Source organism: Pseudorasbora parva, chromosome 25 (assembly GCF_024679245.1).
Source record: "Pseudorasbora parva isolate DD20220531a chromosome 25, ASM2467924v1, whole genome shotgun sequence".
Taxonomy (NCBI): Eukaryota; Metazoa; Chordata; class Actinopteri; order Cypriniformes; family Gobionidae; genus Pseudorasbora; species Pseudorasbora parva.
Genome location: NC_090196.1, coordinates 19,094,841 through 19,113,023, shown reverse-complemented (window position 1 = coordinate 19,113,023; position 18,183 = coordinate 19,094,841). Strand labels below are relative to the sequence as shown.

The 18,183-nt window shown below is 38.7% G+C and overlaps 1 protein-coding gene across 2 annotated transcripts in view; it reads left to right on the top strand.

The window, feature by feature from the left end:
- Window positions 1-16,492, top strand: part of si:dkey-219c3.2 (transcription initiation factor TFIID subunit 4) — a 44,412-nt gene extending 27,920 nt beyond the window's left edge. For both annotated transcript variants that reach the window (XM_067436014.1, XM_067436015.1), the window contains exons 13-14: window positions 1,565-1,684; window positions 14,891-16,492. In XM_067436014.1, the coding sequence (XP_067292115.1) occupies window positions 1,565-1,684; window positions 14,891-15,064 (294 nt within the window). In that variant the 3' untranslated portion in view covers window positions 15,065-16,492. The remainder of the gene's footprint in view (window positions 1-1,564; window positions 1,685-14,890) is intronic.
- Window positions 16,493-18,183: the final 1,691 nt, after the last annotated feature.

Here is an 18,183-nt window from a genome sequence, read left to right as displayed (position 1 = left end):
ACCCGCGATTGATTTGACTATTATTTTTATATTATACATAGCCCGCAAGATCGGACGATACAAGCGTGAACTGCACGCACATACACGCGCGTGCCCCCGCCCTTCAGATGTCAACTAGAGAGAGAGAGAATAGCAGAACAAGAATGGAATATGATTCATCGGCCTACCGGGCTTTGCGAGCCCTTGCCCATATGTGTCCAGCGTGCTAAAGTTATGCTCTATTAGACACGTACACATAGGCAAAACGTCTAAAAAAAAAAATCTATAGCAATGCAACACTATTACATATAAAAACACGTTATACATTTTGCACCATTCCTGTCGGATCCAAATCCAGCATCGACCGGAGATTTGTTTACAAACGATCCCGCAGTGAAATGAAGTGAACATGTCTTCCCCATGTGAGCTGGAACTTAAAAATAAAAATAAAGTTTAACCACACATTTCTAATATTAGGATGAAGGAAGCTTATGCAGCGACTGTGTTCTTCCACAACCAGGAATAGCACAATATCATGTCATCTTCCTCGGCATGTTTATTGTTGTTGACCAGCTAGCACGAGCCCTCCATGAGTCGCTGGGCGTGGCTGCTGGAGCTGTAGAGGCGGTGTTTCGTCGCGCAATGACATCAGTATGAAGCACAGGACAGTTTGCTGAGCCTGGTGTCTATAAAAGCTTTTCTTTGACTAACAAGGAAGTTTTCAACTCTGAAACTTTCAGGATATTCTTATATTACCATGACCTTTTATATATCAAAAGCTCAAGGGAAAGTTTATTTCTCAAATCATCACCCCTTTAACAAAATGAAACTCTTTCTGGGTCCTCCTTGTTTGATAATCTCTTTTTGCAATGTCATCCTGCCTGTACCCCACCTCTAATGTTTTGTTCCCACATTTCCCCCACTTCACTTCATAACTCCAGTGGCCACTGTAGTTTAGTGAATGCACTTTCTAACAGGGCTGTCAGTGACACACAAAGCTGGTTTTGCTGCTGCTGCTTTTTTTTGTGTGAGGTTATGGCCACAGTGGTGTGAGTGTCAGGGTGAGGAGAGGTGAGGACTCTCTCTGCATTCTGTGCCCAGCAGCGCTCACTCCGAGCGGGGGAACAGAGGACGCACAGCCCCCTCCTCATCCACCCCTCCCGGCATGGCTGGCTCTGTCACTGCCTGCTAGGGTGAGATGACTTTACCTGCGGGCTGTGCTTTTTGAAAATCGCTCGCTCTCTCATTCTCAAACACTCACTCACTTTCTCTCTCATTCCCTCGTGAAAAGAAATTGAATTAAGCACCCAGATACGGCGAAAGCTCTGAGTTATTTGCTGCATTGAAGCTGTGCATGATGTTCGGAGCTTCATTTGCTCTATAGAGCTCTTCAGGGCAGTTTGGAATGAATGTAAAATACACAGCATACAAATATTTGAAAATGATAATTCAAGTAAAAGAATGTGATACACAGTAATACTTATTCGGGGACTTGTTATTCACAGACCTAGACAATGTATGTCTGTTTCGCATGAATGGTTATGATATGCAGTTGAGATATTGATTGAATGTTCTTGCCTTTCAGATGCAGCAGCAGGAGCTCGCCCAGATGAGACAGCGGGATGCCAACCTTACAGCCCTTGCTGCCATTGGTCCCCGCAAGAAACGCAGGCTTGACTCTCCTGGGGCCCCAGCAGGTGCAGAGGTAAGATCCTTAGGCCCTTATTTATGTGGACCTCCTAACTAAGGTTCATTTGAGCCAAAGCATGTCAGCTACTAAAATGCTAAAATGCTAAAAACTACAACGTTTCTCTCACAAAGTCTTTAAAAAGGTATTCTTCAAACCCTGCAAATGTAGATATAATAGAGTAGAAAAGTAAATCTTAAGATTAAATTGTCATTATCCATAGCAAATTTAAAGAGTTTTCAAGTTTAATGTAACACTGTCTAACATTGTCACACTTTCAGTGTGCTTGGTTGCGTTACTATTTTTCCCAATAATTTTGTCTATCATCTATTAATAAAGAGAGAAAGTGTTCAAAGCCATAAACCAATCTAACCAGCTCTGAGATGGTTCATATTACAAACATTAAATGGAATAAAGATTTTACAAGATTGTTTTCTTATCTTCTTATCTACTAAAGGCTGTGAATATTGTCAAAAACTATGGTAAAACTTAAATATTTTTGCTTTTGGATACTGATTGTTGCACTCACAAGCCTATAATATATGGCCATAATAAGTGCCCCAACCAGTGACATGCTCAATGGATTCTTTGCTTGAGCAAAGCTGATTTGTGCTAATTTAGTAAATCAAGCAAGTGTCATTTCAGTTCTATGTAAATACTGTGACTTCACATGCTGCCGCCCATGGCATATTATCAATAAGAGACTTGCCAGATGATATCACATGTAAACGATCATTACCTCTATTAACATTAGCAGTAGGGGCTGCCTTCTAATGACCAGCCACATGGTTTATTTCTCCTCTTTACTTGCAATGCAACAATATGCTGCTGTGGAGGGCACTAAATGTCCCTTTATGGAGAGCATAAATAACCAAATAAAAGCATTATTTCTGCTCTATGAATGCACTGCCGACCTCTTTCACTATGGATTACCTTCATCCACCCACATAAAACATAACCAAACAGATCAGCAAACAAAACCAAACTTTGATTACACAACTCATGCTTTCAAAGATGCCTTATTTGTGTCACAGGTAAGAGTGTTTGCATCCATTGCGTCTAGAATGAAGGCAAGTAGATGTCTTCTCTCTTCATTTTCGTTCCATCATTTCTGTCTTTCACATCAAACTCAACGTTGCCCTCGGCAGTGCCTCCCCCAACATGTGCAGAGAAACATGCGCATGCGCGCGCACTGCCTCGATGTGGAGCAAAGTGAATATGACTTTTCTAAAGGGGTCGGTCCTCGCCCAGAGGTCCATGGCTGGGCTTGCACTGAAGGGTCCAGTCAGAGATTTCATCACAGCAATGTGCCTGAAGGGCAGCATGGCCTGGAGCGGGAGGCAGCCATGTCATAATGGCTCCACTCATTCTTCCCCCCCACCCCTGTGTCTTGACAGCAGAATACCTCGTCCTTGCTCCCTGTTCGCTCTCCGTAAGCTTCCTGCGGTTTTGTTCTGCGAGGAACTTATTTCAGGGACGTAGAGATAAAAAACTTAAGTTCTTGTTTGCAGCAGTTGAGGAAAGGGTGCAGTTTTTTGCTTGCCCTTTGTCTAGGCTCAACGCCCTTGAGGCGGTTTGTTGTTTGATTGCTATTCCGTCTGTCTTTGGGTTGATGAAGCGTTTAGGCCAGAGGGCAACCCTGCAGGACTGCTTGAGGGTAGATTAGTCACAAGGGCAGGTGATGAGGACGTTTCTGAAGGGCGAGTTTTAGGGCACGCTGTAATAAAGGCCGCAGAGTTCCTGTGGGCCTGCATACCAGACTGAGCCTGGGGGCAGATCACACATGTGGGTTCAGAGTTGAGCTGTCCTAACATGGGCAGCCCATATTAACATGTTCATCCTAGTCCTGAGGCCAGGGGGAAGAAGGGGACAACGGATTGAGAAACAATCCATGTGGAAAAAGAGGAAGAGAATATGTTTTTGTATTGTCTGTTGCACTTCTTGTACTGTTATAGCTTTATAGTTGAAGATCACCGAGATTCTTGACACAAACTAACCGTGAGGATCTTCTCTGCCCGCATGTGTTTAAGTGTAACATTGGTTTTAACTTTAAGTTCCATTTGTGAAAAGTGAGTGTTACGCACCTTCATTGTGTTCTAAACCTTTTTGACTTCTCTGAAACAAAGACAAATTGAAGATACGGATGCACAATTGATCAGTACAAAAATGTCAGGTTTTTTTTCATATTGTGTCTGTGCACATCTTATATTATTACTACTATTATTATCAAGATCACAATGATTCTTGGCATCCACTAACCACAAGCAAATTCTCAGCCTGCATGCATTCTGTAACATGTTGGCTTTAACTTTCAGCTGAAGTCAAGAAAAGAGAGTATTGTAAGTAGGAAAAATGGAGACGAAAGGCAAGAAGAAATGTGTATCTCGTACAGAAAAGGAGAATGAATATACGGTTGCCCTTCCCTGCAGCAGAATTAACAGGCATCACATGGAAAACAATCTCAGCCCCGGCTATGAAAGAGAGGAGAGGGCCATTAAAAGCAGCCTGAAGGGATGGACTGGACCCAATATCACTAAAGCAAGCTCTCACTCACTGAAGTGAGGGCTCGCTCACAGGCAAAGAACCGTGCAGAGTTCTATAGCCACAATTAAAATCTCCCCCTCTGCCAGATCGGCCAGAGGGCAGAGACTGAATGGGGGGAGGGAGGGGGGACGTGGGGGCAGACATGGAATACCAAAGGCAGATTGAAATGTGTAGCCAGTAATGAGCTCTACCAAAGCACAGCTTTTTGTAGCAGCGGTCTAAAGTTTAAACATTACCAGTCATTGAACTGAGAGTGTGGTTGTTCTGTATGTATCGTTAAAGGGACTGTTCATGTGAAATTTACCACTGTCATCTTTTACTCACCTTCATGTTATTTTAAACCTGTATAACTTCTCTGCAACACAAACTGCATATAGGGATGCACAATAGATCATTCATTTATTAAATATTATATTATACCATATATATATACCCCTATCACTATTTCCCCTATTTTAACATTTAGATTTACTTCATCTAGATTATTTAACGCTCTCTTGAAGTCAATCTTTAAAAACACTACAGTTTAAAGCTTGTGTGAAAATAACCTGTTTTTTAGGCATGTTATTAATCTTCATTGTGAACAATTTATCTGTGTCTTTTTTGCCATTTTGACCTCATATTTCTTGAATATTGTCAGGAAGTTGACAGATCTCTCGATGCTTGTTCTCTAGTTATGTTCTCTAGAGATTTCTCGAAGTATGCCAGACCATCTTTATTTATTTAGTCTGCTTAAACTCATCCCTTTAAAAAAAAAATCAGTCCCATCATACTTTTTTTCATTTTGTACAGTAATCCACAATACGGAAGAAAAAATTCATTGTTAAGTACATTGGTACTTAAATTTTTAGCAAAACATTTTTAAGTGATTTGTTTTATTAATTTTATTCAGATAAAAATGTCAGTGAAAAAAAAATCATATATAAAAAATCAGTGCATCCATTAATATCAGTAGACTCCCATCATTGTCTGTCCACTAACACCTTAACCTTTGGCATACACATTGTGCTTTATCTCTGTGGTTTCTTACCGTTGAGTAAAGTTGGATCATTAATATAAAATTCACACAGATTCTCTTGTTTCCTGTGGCAGATTTTGCCGGTTGATTGGAGCTCCAGTGTTTTCTCATTCACGGTGATGTGATGAGTCTTGTGTGCACTATCTGCGGGTTATCTGCATGTGTTTTGACATGATAAGAAGGAGCATGAAGAGTCTGTTATCAGTTTGTAGGGGTTGTGCGGAATAACGTAATGCCAAAAATTGCCTCTTTCTGACCCTAGGCTACCATTGAAAGAAGTGGAAGGTCTTTGTTAGCGGTTAGGGCTTTGTAAGAGTGATGATGTGTTCTGTTTTTCTTAATTTTGTATTGATCAAGTCATGCTTTGACAAGCATTTTTTCATCTAATGTGTTAAGGGAGGTCAAATTGGATTTATTTGTTAAAAGTCAAACCAGAAAAATCTTAGTGTCTGATTTTAAATTGTAAAGCTAGTTACTGAAAATTCTACTGAAGATAAGTCAGAAGTGATGTATTTTTTAGTTTTTACTGCAATTTGACCAATTTGTGCCTGAGTTTACAGTAATTTAGTTTTATAACCCTGATTTATCCATGAAATATTTCTTTGTAGATCTGGATATTACTGCTATATAATTAATTTCAGTACATAAACAATGCTAATCTTTTTTGTGCATCATTGACATTTATTAACTCTTAACATATATAGTATAATGCTTGCTTTAAAAACAATCTGTAAATCTTGATGGACTTGCTGTAGTTTGTACTGGGAGTAGACACAATGGAAAATCCCTTGCAATATGTAACTATGATCAAATGAAGAGCAGGGCCTCCAGAATATTTTCAGTCCTTCTTGGAATACTGTTATAAAAGTCTTGATGTGTGAGAAGTGGAATATTGCATCATTCTCCATGAGGAAAAGTGCCTTGAAGGATGAGAGAGATGGAATTTGCTATTCCTACTGTGTGCTTGAGAACTTCACATGATGGTTTGGGTTTGATGATGCTCAGATTGGGAACTTGGTGAGACCATAAATGCATCTGACCTTATCTTGGAATAAAACGTAACATCAAACCATATACCTGTCTCAATTTAGGAGAAAAGAAGAAACATGGATCTTCAGAACTTGCCATTTTGCAATTACCATACATTTCATCTTGAGAGTACTTTCAGTGTACTTTTACTATTTGCTGTTCTTTGTTGCTTGTGATCATCTTTTTTGTTATCTACCTTCAGTTCCAATAATAACAGCACAATAGACCTCAAAGAGGAACGTTTGTTCAGCCATCAACTCTTTTAGAATGCAAGTGCATGCTTTTTGCCAGCTTATAATGATGCCCCTCTATTTTGCCCACATCAATGAAAAAGCATTCGGCTCCGTCAACAAAGTCAAGCCTTTGGCGCTTTTAAGATGCCCATCTCAGAAATTAATTACCTCCCTTGTTAATCTTCACTAATTAAAATTGTAAGTTTATTGGTTCATGATGGCCATGGAAGGACAACACTCACCAAGTTCCCTCCAACTGCAAGAGTTTTGAGAAAGTTGGCTTTAGTGACACCAATCAGAACAGTAGGAGACTCTTGGATTCTCCTACTGAGTTTTTACCCTTTTTTTTTAAAGAATTTTACTTTTGTACCCACATATGGTGACATCCTTTTCTTTCTTCCTTTTTGTTTTGGGAAGAAAGAAAACAGTTGGTCCAAGATTAGCTGCAGAGGTTGCCTACATGTAGACTAATCCATTAGTGTGGATAGGTTATTGGCTTCCTTTCTGCTGCTCAAATGGAAACCCATTAACGGAGGTAATGTGTGCCTCTGGCGGAGCCCACGGCACGGAGGCAGTGGAGGGTGTATGTCTCATGGAGAAAACACACACTGGTGTTTAGAAGACTAACAGTCTCCTGAACCGATGAGCCAAATATTTCTTTCACTGTCACTTTCTTTCAGTTTTTTTTTTCCGTAAATTTTTATACTTGTCCTCTTTTAACTCTTTTCTCTGTCTTTTACTCTATATATCTTATTCTCTCTCTCTCTCTCTCTCTCTCTCTCTCTCTCTCTCTCTCTCTCTCTCTCTCTCTCTCTCTCTCTCTCTCTCTCTCTCTCTCTCTCTCTCTCTCTCTCTCTCTCTCTCTCTCTCTCTCTCTCTCTCTCTCTCTCTCTCTCTCTCTCTCTCTCTCTCTCTCTCTCTCTCGCGCTCTTTTGCTTTCTCCTGACGCTCCCTGGCTGACACTGGCTTGGGTACAGAGTCACATTGATCTGTGAAAAATCCTTCAGGCAATCATGAAATATTAAATTCAAGTCATACTCTACCACTTCTCTCCTTTCTCTCTTTCGTTCCCTCTCTCCCTTTATCGCTTTCCTTCACGATTCGCCATGTCCTTCCTTGCATTTAGTTTGTTCGCACTCCATTTCATCAGTTGGAACAAGTTACAACCTTGCACAAGTCACACAGGCTGATCTCTATCTGCGTTTTAAGCGTTTGCTTAAATCTTAACTGTAAACACCTTTCTGGAGTCTACCTAGGTTGGTAGCGCTGGTACCTACCTCAGTTGCAAAGCACTCTTATTCAAGGATTCAGTAGCATTTATTTGTTGATACTATAAAAATAAAAACAAAATTGTCTAATTTATGTAAATCATCAGATTTGTATTATTATGTTGGTATACACATTGTGAACATTATCACAACCACAATACCAATTGAGGAAACGTTGATTTTGTCAATTGATATATTTGTATTCCTCATTTGTTATATACATTGCGGTCATTAATTTCTTTATATTTATTCGTATTGTTGTATTTAAGAGGAAAGAGAGTGCAGATCTGTTTCCGTTGTATTTGTTGATAGTTTGAAAGAGTAAAAACATCTGTGAATCTAAATGGTTATATATACATTGTCTTAGATTTCCTGTCCTTAATTTTTTTTTAACGTTTTTCTTTCTCCCCCACTGCCAGATATCTGGATGGTGTGTAAATAATCTGTTTCATATTACCGCAATGACCCTCTATGTGTGTAGAAGCCAGAGGGGTATTGGCACCATCTTCGCTTACCCTCCTGATTCCCCAAGCTGTTCAGCTACCATTACAGCTCATGCTATTGCTCTTTATACATTGTGTTTATTCTGGATTGAAACACAGTAGGAGTGCATTGCACCATTCGTAATGGAACGGCAACATTGTTTATGTTAAATCCATTCCGTTGATAAACAATGTCATATCAACTTAAATTTGAGACACAAAATCAGTAGTAGTGGAGACATTCCCCAACCAGTCCACTGTAATGGAACATTTTGTACTCCAAAATAGAGACTGTTTTAAAGACCATCATGCTACAATCTTTGTTGAGCTACTTCATGTGTTTGTATAGCATCACCCTCAAGCTTAATGTGTACCTTGTAGCCATGTAAGCTGTTGACAAGTGCTCTTTTTTTTATACAGGCAACACAATGTGGGAGAGCTGTTTGAATTGCAGGCAGATGTAGGCAGAATGTTCATTCTCCCGCAAGTGCAGCCTGAAGCATCCCAGTTCTTTGTGCTGAGAGAGTGAAACGGCGAGAAAGGGTTATGCTGTTTCTAAAATGTGTGCAGAGTATTTGTGAATTTGCACCGTGGATATTTACCACACAAATTTGACATGGATACATCGTCAGATTGTCAAATGAGACACTTAAATTATGTTTTATACTGGAAAAAAACAGAGTCGGAAAATCTGATGTCGTCAACTCCTACAGCCCAGATGAATCACAGTATGTGGCATCTTCTGACATTCATATCTGACCCAAGTGTTCGGCATACATGCTACACTTTTGTTAGCAGTGATTATGGCAGATTTGTGGTTGTCACACATCTTTTTGTCATGTCCATTATGTGGTTGTTAGGGTGTTTCTATGGTTAAATTAGTGTTTTAACAATTTTTTTAACAACTGAATAGAAACATGCTAAAACCACACCAAACCACCACAGAAAGGCAATAGCAACCACCCAGAATGCCCCATGTCTACAGAGGATCTAGTATTGTCTACTCCATTAGTGGCTGAAACTCTCAATTCGATTTTTAGTAAATGAAGGGGGAAAAATAATTTGGTGGCATGTTGGATTCAAAGTTTGTTGTAGTATATTTGTCAATTGGACTAGCGTGTTACACTATGCTACTTTTTGTTGTGTCTGTACTTAATTATGTGGTGAGGTAATGATGGAACACCACAAAACCTCACATGCTTTTGTTTTGGTCGGGACCGCAGGCATGGTTTTTATCACAGTTCTGCCCCTCAGCTCCTCAACTTCACTGGAGGCTAAGGAACTGCAGCTTTGCCACTATTTCACTAATTAGAAAATCCCCTTCCCCACAGCAAGACTTTTTAATTATGTGTAGTGTCAACTACTTTACAGATTTAATCCATGGTTAATACACACTGAACCACTAGGATTGTATATTAAATGGGTTGGAAAAGTGACCATGGTCTTAACAGCTTTCGTAGCACCATCTCACAGTCTTAAAAATATAGTTTCCAAAATGGGTTTTCACAGCAATGCCATAGAAATACTATTTTTGGTTCTCCAAAGAACCTTTGTGTATAGGTCTTAAAAGAAAGTATTTTCTTAGTATGAAGAACATCTTAATAATCTAAGGAACCATTTGTGCAATGGCATGGTTCCGTGAGTTAAAGGTTTTTATTTTTATCTCGGGATCTTCTTCGAGGAAGATGTTGCAGTTTAAGCGGCCTGTTTGAAGTCCCACCATGTCCCTCATAGTTTTGTAATTGCACAAGGTTAGATGGTCCTGGATCAAAGTAAAAGACTGCCATGTAAAAGCCGGCTAGTACAGGGTTAAAGTGAAGTGGAGCAGGGTTGCGTAGCCCCAGGCGGCAGTTCTGCTGAGACTGGGCTGTGTTTGTGCAGAGGCAAGGCGAGTCATTTCCCCAAACGCTGGAGACACAGAACCCTCAGGCACTCTCTAACCTTTAGAGGCCAGAAGTGCTCACAGTCGTTTGGAGGAATAAGGTGGAGTAATAAGGTTTTTTTTTTTTTTCCTTCTCCATTTTGTCTTAAGAGGGTTTTCTCTGTGGTGGTTTGGTCACTTTGAGTTGAAGGGCTTCTCAATTCTAGGGTAGCAGCTTTGGAGCAGAGCTGCTTCTTGCATGACTTGTGTTTGTTTTTAAGACCTTCACGTCTGGTTGAAGGATACGTTTCATCCCGTTCTGCTCAATTTATGGCTTTCAGAGACCTACAAGTGTAAGCTGCCGCATCTCTTCAGGGTTTGGAGTCAGTTCCTCTGGAGGTGTTTGCTGTCCTACACACAGTGAACATGCACAAACACAACTCAAGGGTTTATAACACACTTTAACCCTAATGACACTCGAAAAGATAGCTTGTGCACCCTACACATTCCACTCCACAGCTAATGTGGTTTAAAAAATACATTTCTCTCAGTGCCTGGGGCATGTTAATGCTCACATCTGTAATATATTCATCCATATCTTTACACATTTATGCAGGCTTAACAAGCTCCATCTCTAACGCACCACTAGGATAGTGGCAAAATGCCCTGAGCGTGTTCACCCACACATGCTAACTGTGAAGCGCAGTCTTCCTGTACTGCAATATCGAGTTGAGCAAGTAAAACTGTCTCTTACTAAAGGCTAGAGTTTAGGTGATTACATATTGGATTTTTATTTAAAAAAATGAATTTGTTACTGAGATCAGTTTTGTTTTATTTTATTACGGGTCATTGATAAATATGTAGTTAAATCAAGCAGCAAGTTCTTCGAAATGTTGTCTTTGTATCTATTATGGTTTTGAAAAACTTTTAGACCATTTTCAAGAAAATATGTGAAACTGCCATGTGCAAAGTAATAACATTTTCTTAATACCTTAAATACATGCAAGTGTATACATCCTACTTATTTTTCAAAATTTAAAATCGTTAGGGGGGAGTTCTTGGGACAACTTGTTTCGGGTAATTTTAGGGCTTTAGTTGCCAGGTAATATTTAGATTTTTTATGAAATATATATAAAAAAAATTTTTTATCAACAACAACACTGGTTGGTTTTACTACATGCACTTGCAAAAGTTATATAATTTTAATACATAAGAAATTAATGTTTTAACGAAATTGCTTTTTGTTTTCCTCAAAGAAAGTAATTTTGCCAAACTATAGTTTTTCCTTTCAACAATTTTCTTTATTATAATATCAGGACATGTTTTTCCACCCTTGTGGTTTTTGTTACTCTTATGCACGCTTTAACAATATGACATTTTTTGAATAAGATGTCATTGACCCATTTATTGGAAGTTCAAGACCTGATTCATAAATGTTTATTGATTTGATGCTTTCAGACCATTACGTGGTGTCAGATCTTGAAATCTCGCACTAGCTTGTTACGGTTACACACATGCACGTGCGCGCACGCACGCATGCACACATACAGTGCTCTGTATTGATTTCAGGTTTATTTAAGTGTGTGCATGGTGCAATATATAACCAGTGGCTTACTATCACATGATCATATCTTATACTCAACTTCCTGGAACGGTCTTTTCTGGGTGTGGTTAAATTTTGGCATTAATGTCTGATTTCAGTATCGCATTTCATTCTTCCCTTAGTGCTCCTAACAATTTTCAAATAATGAGCTAACATTAACGCTGTACAAGGCCGTGCACCCGCACCGACCTGCCCGCGTAAACATGTCCTGAACTTTGCCAGCCCTGGGTGTGTGTGAGAGTTGGAATCATCCAGGGTGTGTAAGAGCATGTATGAGGGTGATATAGATCCCACAAAGCTGCACGTTGTTTCTTTAGGGTGTGGTGTGTGTTTTGTGCCCAGAGGCCGTCTTACACCTTCTCACGTATACTTAGTATTCAGTGAAGGCTGGAGACCCTAACCTCATTCCAGCCGAGTGATGTTATTGACCCCTTGTACGGCCGACGAACAGTGTTGTGCAAGTTACTTCCAAACTGTAATATATTATAGATTACTTATTACTGCTTTTTAAAAGTAATTCATTACATTACAATATTACTGTCTCAGAATTGTAATGCGTTACATTACTCCTGTATTACTTTTGAGTTACTTTCACCAAAATAACTTCAGAAGTAGCTCTTAACATTCTAAAATGTAGGCAGAGAGCATTTTACATCCAGTAGAAGGCGATATGATGAAGCATAATGACATGGGCCATCCAGGCTAACAATAGAGAATTGTCTAAAAAGGGAATGCTCAAGACAATGCAAGAAATCATGACGATCCAACTCTGTTATAAGTATTATTTTAGAGGTAAAGTGATTATCTGGCAATATCTGGGAATAGCTTGTGTTCATAGACACAACAGAACTGTGTAAACTCTAAGTTATGACAAAATGCGCATTTTTTCTTTTCTTATTGTTGCGACATATTTGCGAGATAGTTATTTCGGTTTTAGAAAAAGGTTGTATTTGACTGCATTTGCTACATTCCTACGTTCTTGTCCTTATCTCTGATAAACTAAGCAATGCGCATCCATCTCGCGAATGTACAGTAGGGATGAGACGGTGGGGACATTTTCCCAACGGTTAATCATAGTGTGATGACATCACCGGTATCTGGGCTTTTAAATCACTATTCTATCTAACCGAAAGGAACATGCGCACCGCCGCTTGGGCATCAATAACGGGAGCGGATGCAAAGCGAGTGCTTTCAATTAATTCTTATAAAAGTTAAGCTTCCATATGAACTGAAAACGCGCCAGTGCGCGCACACCATGAATGACAGCTCGTTAGTAAATGCGCGCTCTTTGCGGACCAGCAGATTTTTAGTTTCGGTTTAAAATTAGCCTATTATTCTTAATGAAATACACAACACAATGACAAACCCCCTTTAATAGGCGCTTTTACATTTCACTTTAAAACCAAATCTTCCGCGATCATCTGTCAGCTCAAGATCACCAGCTCGCTTAGCAGACACCTTCAGTTTTTATTTGAACGGCCTGTTCTCTAACTGAACTAAATTACTTTATTATTATAAAAAATCTAAACGACGGTGTCCCGGTGTGCAGTAGTCTTATTCTGTCATCTTCACCCAAGTGTTGTTTATAGGCATTAGGCCTGTAGTTTGGCTCTGCAGCGCGCGCCTTCTCTCGTCCGTCCTTCGACGCGCTTGCCGTTGTGCTATTCTTTGAAACGACAGAGCCTTTAAACCTTCTTTAGACACTTTTCTACTGGCCAGCACGAGCACAGAGGCTGAAATCATGCCTGCAGCACTTCTGTAAAATCCGCAATAAACACGTACGCCTTCACTGGACTATATCACACAATATCCAAATGTACACCAGCAAGAGGGAGATTAATTGAAGTACTGAATTGAAGGAAAATGAAGTAAATCACTATACAAAAATATGTCAGCTGTCATTTAGTATTTAATTACTAACCTGGACACCACACACGGCTATTGAATGACCACGAACAGGTAATAACTTGCATTTTTCATGCGTTAATGTATCGCGTCTTTTTTTCCTTTTCCTTTTATTGTATTTTTTTTGGGGGGGGGGGGGGGTAACGCAAGCGTTACTGGAAATGTACTGAGTAAAATATTACTGAAAATTGATTAGTAATGCCTTACACTACTGCGTTACAGCAAAAAGTAATAAGTTACTGTAATGTATTACTTTTGTAATGCGTTACTCCCAACACTGCCGACGAATACGATACACATGCGATCTTCCTCCCTCCTCCAGTAAATTGGATGTAAGGTCTTTCCCCTCAAGGTGGACTACGTAAATAATTTTAATGTGGTGACAGCTGCTCGTGAGCCCTCCGTTTCATCATCTTGACTAGTAATATCGACGCATAGCTTTTATTGGAATGATCTTTGTTTTTTCGTAAGAGTTTGGCTGTGATCTCACTCTTTCCCTCTCACATTTGTTCGAGTCAAACCTGAAGAGGAACTGCTTTGAGATACTGTAGTTGAGATCAAAAGTCTGCTGCCCGGGGCATGAGGTGTGGTTCTCTAGCCCCGAGCTGAGAACAGATGATCACATGTTGTGCAGGTGTGCTGACAAACACACAAAAAGCACAAAACCAGAGGATCTCTGATGACTGCTAGGGTTTTACTGCAAACTACTGCAGCTAGTATCCTACTGCAACTAATCCAGTATTTGAAAATAGATTGTATAATGTATTTTTTATTTTAAATTACGGTAAACACAAACACAAAATAATGTGACCTAATATTTGAGAAAATAAATAAATAATAATTTTAAATGTAACAAAATAATCTTTCAATCTAGTCTTTTATAATAAAAAATAAATGTTATTTTAGGAATTTCGTTTTACCGTAAAATTTTACACAATCCAATCTAATCCAATCTTTGAAAATGAAAAAGTTTTAAGCTGTTTTATTATTATTATTATTATTTAAAAAATGTAATAAAAAAGTTGTGAGTGTAATTGCAGGGCAAAGATTTTATACAGTAAAAGTTTGGCAACAGCAAAATAAATCAAAATAACAGCAGATGTTTTTTTTTTCTTTCTTCAAAATAATTGTTTTTCCAACTGTGGGCTCTTTACAGTTTAATAAAATTAAAATAAAAAACAGCCTACTTTATGTAGAAACCATTTCATCAATCATAGCCTTGACCAACGTTTATCAACCTGTCACACCGACCTAATGAATTCTTTGATTATTCCCATTCAGTTTCCTGCGGGCTCCTCTGGATCAGCGACCGGCTCTACCTCATCCTCCTCATCTTCAGTCCGGCAGACCCGTCAGCGCATCACCCGGGTCAACCTCAGGGACTTGATCTTCTGCATGGAGCAGGAGCGAACCACAGCCAGGTCCATGTTGCTCTACAAGGCCCTTCTGAAGTAGCACTGATCCAGTGAGATTGCATCCACCCTAATGGTACACCACCTGCTCGACTCTCAACGTACAAGTCTTCCCCTCCTTCTCCGCATTCATCTCCGGTTTGTGCCTTCAGACTCACCTGTGGCATGAACTCTTTGATCAGTACGAGCGTGTTGCTGTGAAACTTCCAAACGTGGCCGTTCTGGAGATGAGAAGGGTCTGGAAAAGCACGTGAGCCAGCGGCTGTGGACACCATGCGATTATCCCTTTGGGCGACCCTTTTATGGTTTTATTTCCCCTTTGTTTCGGATTAATGAGCCATCATTTTGAGCAATGTTGATCTTTTTATTCATTAACTTGAACTCGGACTGGTTTTACGTTTCAGCATAGAGATTGAGATTTGTTTTATATAAATAGTGGCTGGACTTGTTTTTAACAGAAAGCCTCATTTGCAATAGAGACACTGGAAATGTGAACGCAAAGTTTTAGAGGTCTAACGAGTCGGGAGTATTTTTAGTAACTTATAAGTAGCGCATCTTTAAGTCTCTGAGGAAACGTGTGGATGTTTTGGGGGGTTTTTTTGTTACAGATTTATGCAAAATGAAGAAACTCTGTGTTGTAAAACACTGACTGTCTTTCATCCTATTGGATGGTCTTTTGAAATTCAGTGACAGTTTTGTCTCGCACACTCAGTGTGGGGTTATATGTGTGTACGGTTTCACTAGTGTCTGTGTTAAGTATACTGTGAAATGGTGCCTTAAGTGGCCCTCCTAGGGCACCATTGTTTTTGAAACAAATCCACGGCATGGAATTATCTAATATGCTAATACTAATATGCATCGCTTCAACAACGATTCTAGAGCAGGATCTCTCGTAACTTATTTGTGGAAAAATGGCAGGTTGTACGTATTGTTAATTTGACCGTTTTTTTATTTTTAAATGCGTTAAAAATTAATGGGGTGGTTTTGACAGACTGCAGTAATGATTTTAAAATACTAATGTTGCATTTTGGATCCTGAACTTTGTGTATACAATAAATTTAGTATCTGTCATTGGGCATTATTTTATGTCTCAAATAGCGAATATTTGTATACTGCCCTTTATGACATGCAGTAGGAGAGGAAATGGCATTGTTTGACATGTGCGTTTTGGCGTTGTACAGATGTATGTTGGGAGACGGTCAACGTTCATGTCGTGTGCAATGATTCCTTTGAGATCTGAGGCTAAATCTTTTTCCATCACTCAGATTGCTTTTAATTCGTATTGTTTGTGCTGACGTTTGGACAAACAGTATTGTTGATCAAGGGATTGTCTTTTGTCTAAAAAAACATATCTATTAGAATTTCTATTTTTGCTAAATTTAACAATTTTTGAATGTTTGGTTGGTTTGGAAAAAAATGCTCATCTCTATTAAATTTGTACTTTTGTAAAAGAATAAAGTTCCTAATTATACTTCTGGCATGACTTTCTTTGATGTTTTTTTTTTTAAACATTAAGTCAAAATGAATACACTTTCTTATTGTGCAAGATTTACAAACAATCTTGATAATCTTTCATGATGCGTCAACTTTATTTGGCTGTTGGTTAACGTTGATCATAATACGTCCTTGCATTTTGACAGTAGTTATTGCGCAAATTTATGCTGTTGACTTAACTGGCGGATAAAGGATCAAAGAAATGTGGCAATTTTCAGTCCTTCTATATATTAAGTGTCTTTAAATTTTTAATTTACAGGATTTGTACAGTCATGAAAAACCTGTAAAATTCATGATAGTTAAAAAAGGCAATTTCTAGTCCTGGAAAAGAAAATCAAATTCAAAATAAGTCATAGAAATTTGTTTCAAAATATTTATATAATGTTAATATTATGTTTAAGTGACGATATTGGTTAAACAAACTACAATCCTTAATGTTCATTCAGTCAATCCGACTGCGGAATTCCATCAATTTCGTTATGTGGCGTTGAGCATTATAACCAATCACGCACCTTTTCGTTGAGCTTTTGAATGTGATGGCCAATCAAACGCGTTCAGATTAATCATTGCCGAAATGTTTTTTTTTTTGTGCGCTGATTGAATTCTGACAAACTTTACAATCATTGACAATAATGACCCTGTAATGAGTTCCTGTTCATTTTATAACTTTTGAGTAACATTCAACAGTCTGTAAATAAACATTTATGCTATTTTAGATGCAGCTTCACCATCCCCCTTTGCAGTGTAAAGATGGCTTTTGTTAAGGTAAAATTGCACTGGTAACTGTCTAAATAGCATTCTGACTGAAGTAATTGGTTAAATTTAAGTATTTTACATAAGACAACACAGGTAATCATAAAAATTGCCCTTATCAAGGTTAAAAAATAATAATAAAAATAAGCCCCTGGAAATCAAGTGCAAAGCCCTTAATGGAAAGGTTCATTTCTGCCCCTGGCATGGAGTAACATCTGGTAGTTGCAGTTTGTTGCTTGCAGGTGTAAATTGCAGAAGTTAAAAAATAAACTTGACTGTTTTAGGGGAATTCAAATAGGGATGTTATCCTGATAATGTACTATCCAATGAGATTCATGGAAAATAGGAAGCAAAGGTATATTAAAATCTTTGTTAGCAAAGTGTCTGGCACTGCCACCTTGAAAGGTTACGGTTACTGTCAGTGTTACAGGACACTTTTATTTACATATTTAACATTGTTGCCTCCCATTGATGTGTGTTAATCTGTTGCTACACCGCGGAGGTCTGAGGATCAGACACATTATTTTATCTAACCGTCTAACTGGTGTCAGCGCTATTTAAATAAAGTTTATTTTGTATTAAACTGAATAGCTTGTCATTAATTTAAGATGTGCTGTGATTTGACATTTGAACATGGACTCATTTTACTTGTATACACACATTTCATGGAACTTCATAAATATTTGCTTCAAGTCATGGAAATATATGGGTAGAAATGCGCCTGAACCCTGGTTAGAGTATAGCGTTAGAGGATAACATTAGGGGAATGTTAGAATATAATGTTAGGGGCACGTTAGAGGATAATGTTTGGGGAATGTCGGAGTATAATGTTAGGGGAATGTTAGAGGATAACGTTAGTTGAACGTTAAAGGATGTTTTGGGAGATTGTTTTTGTTAGACTATAACATTTTATTC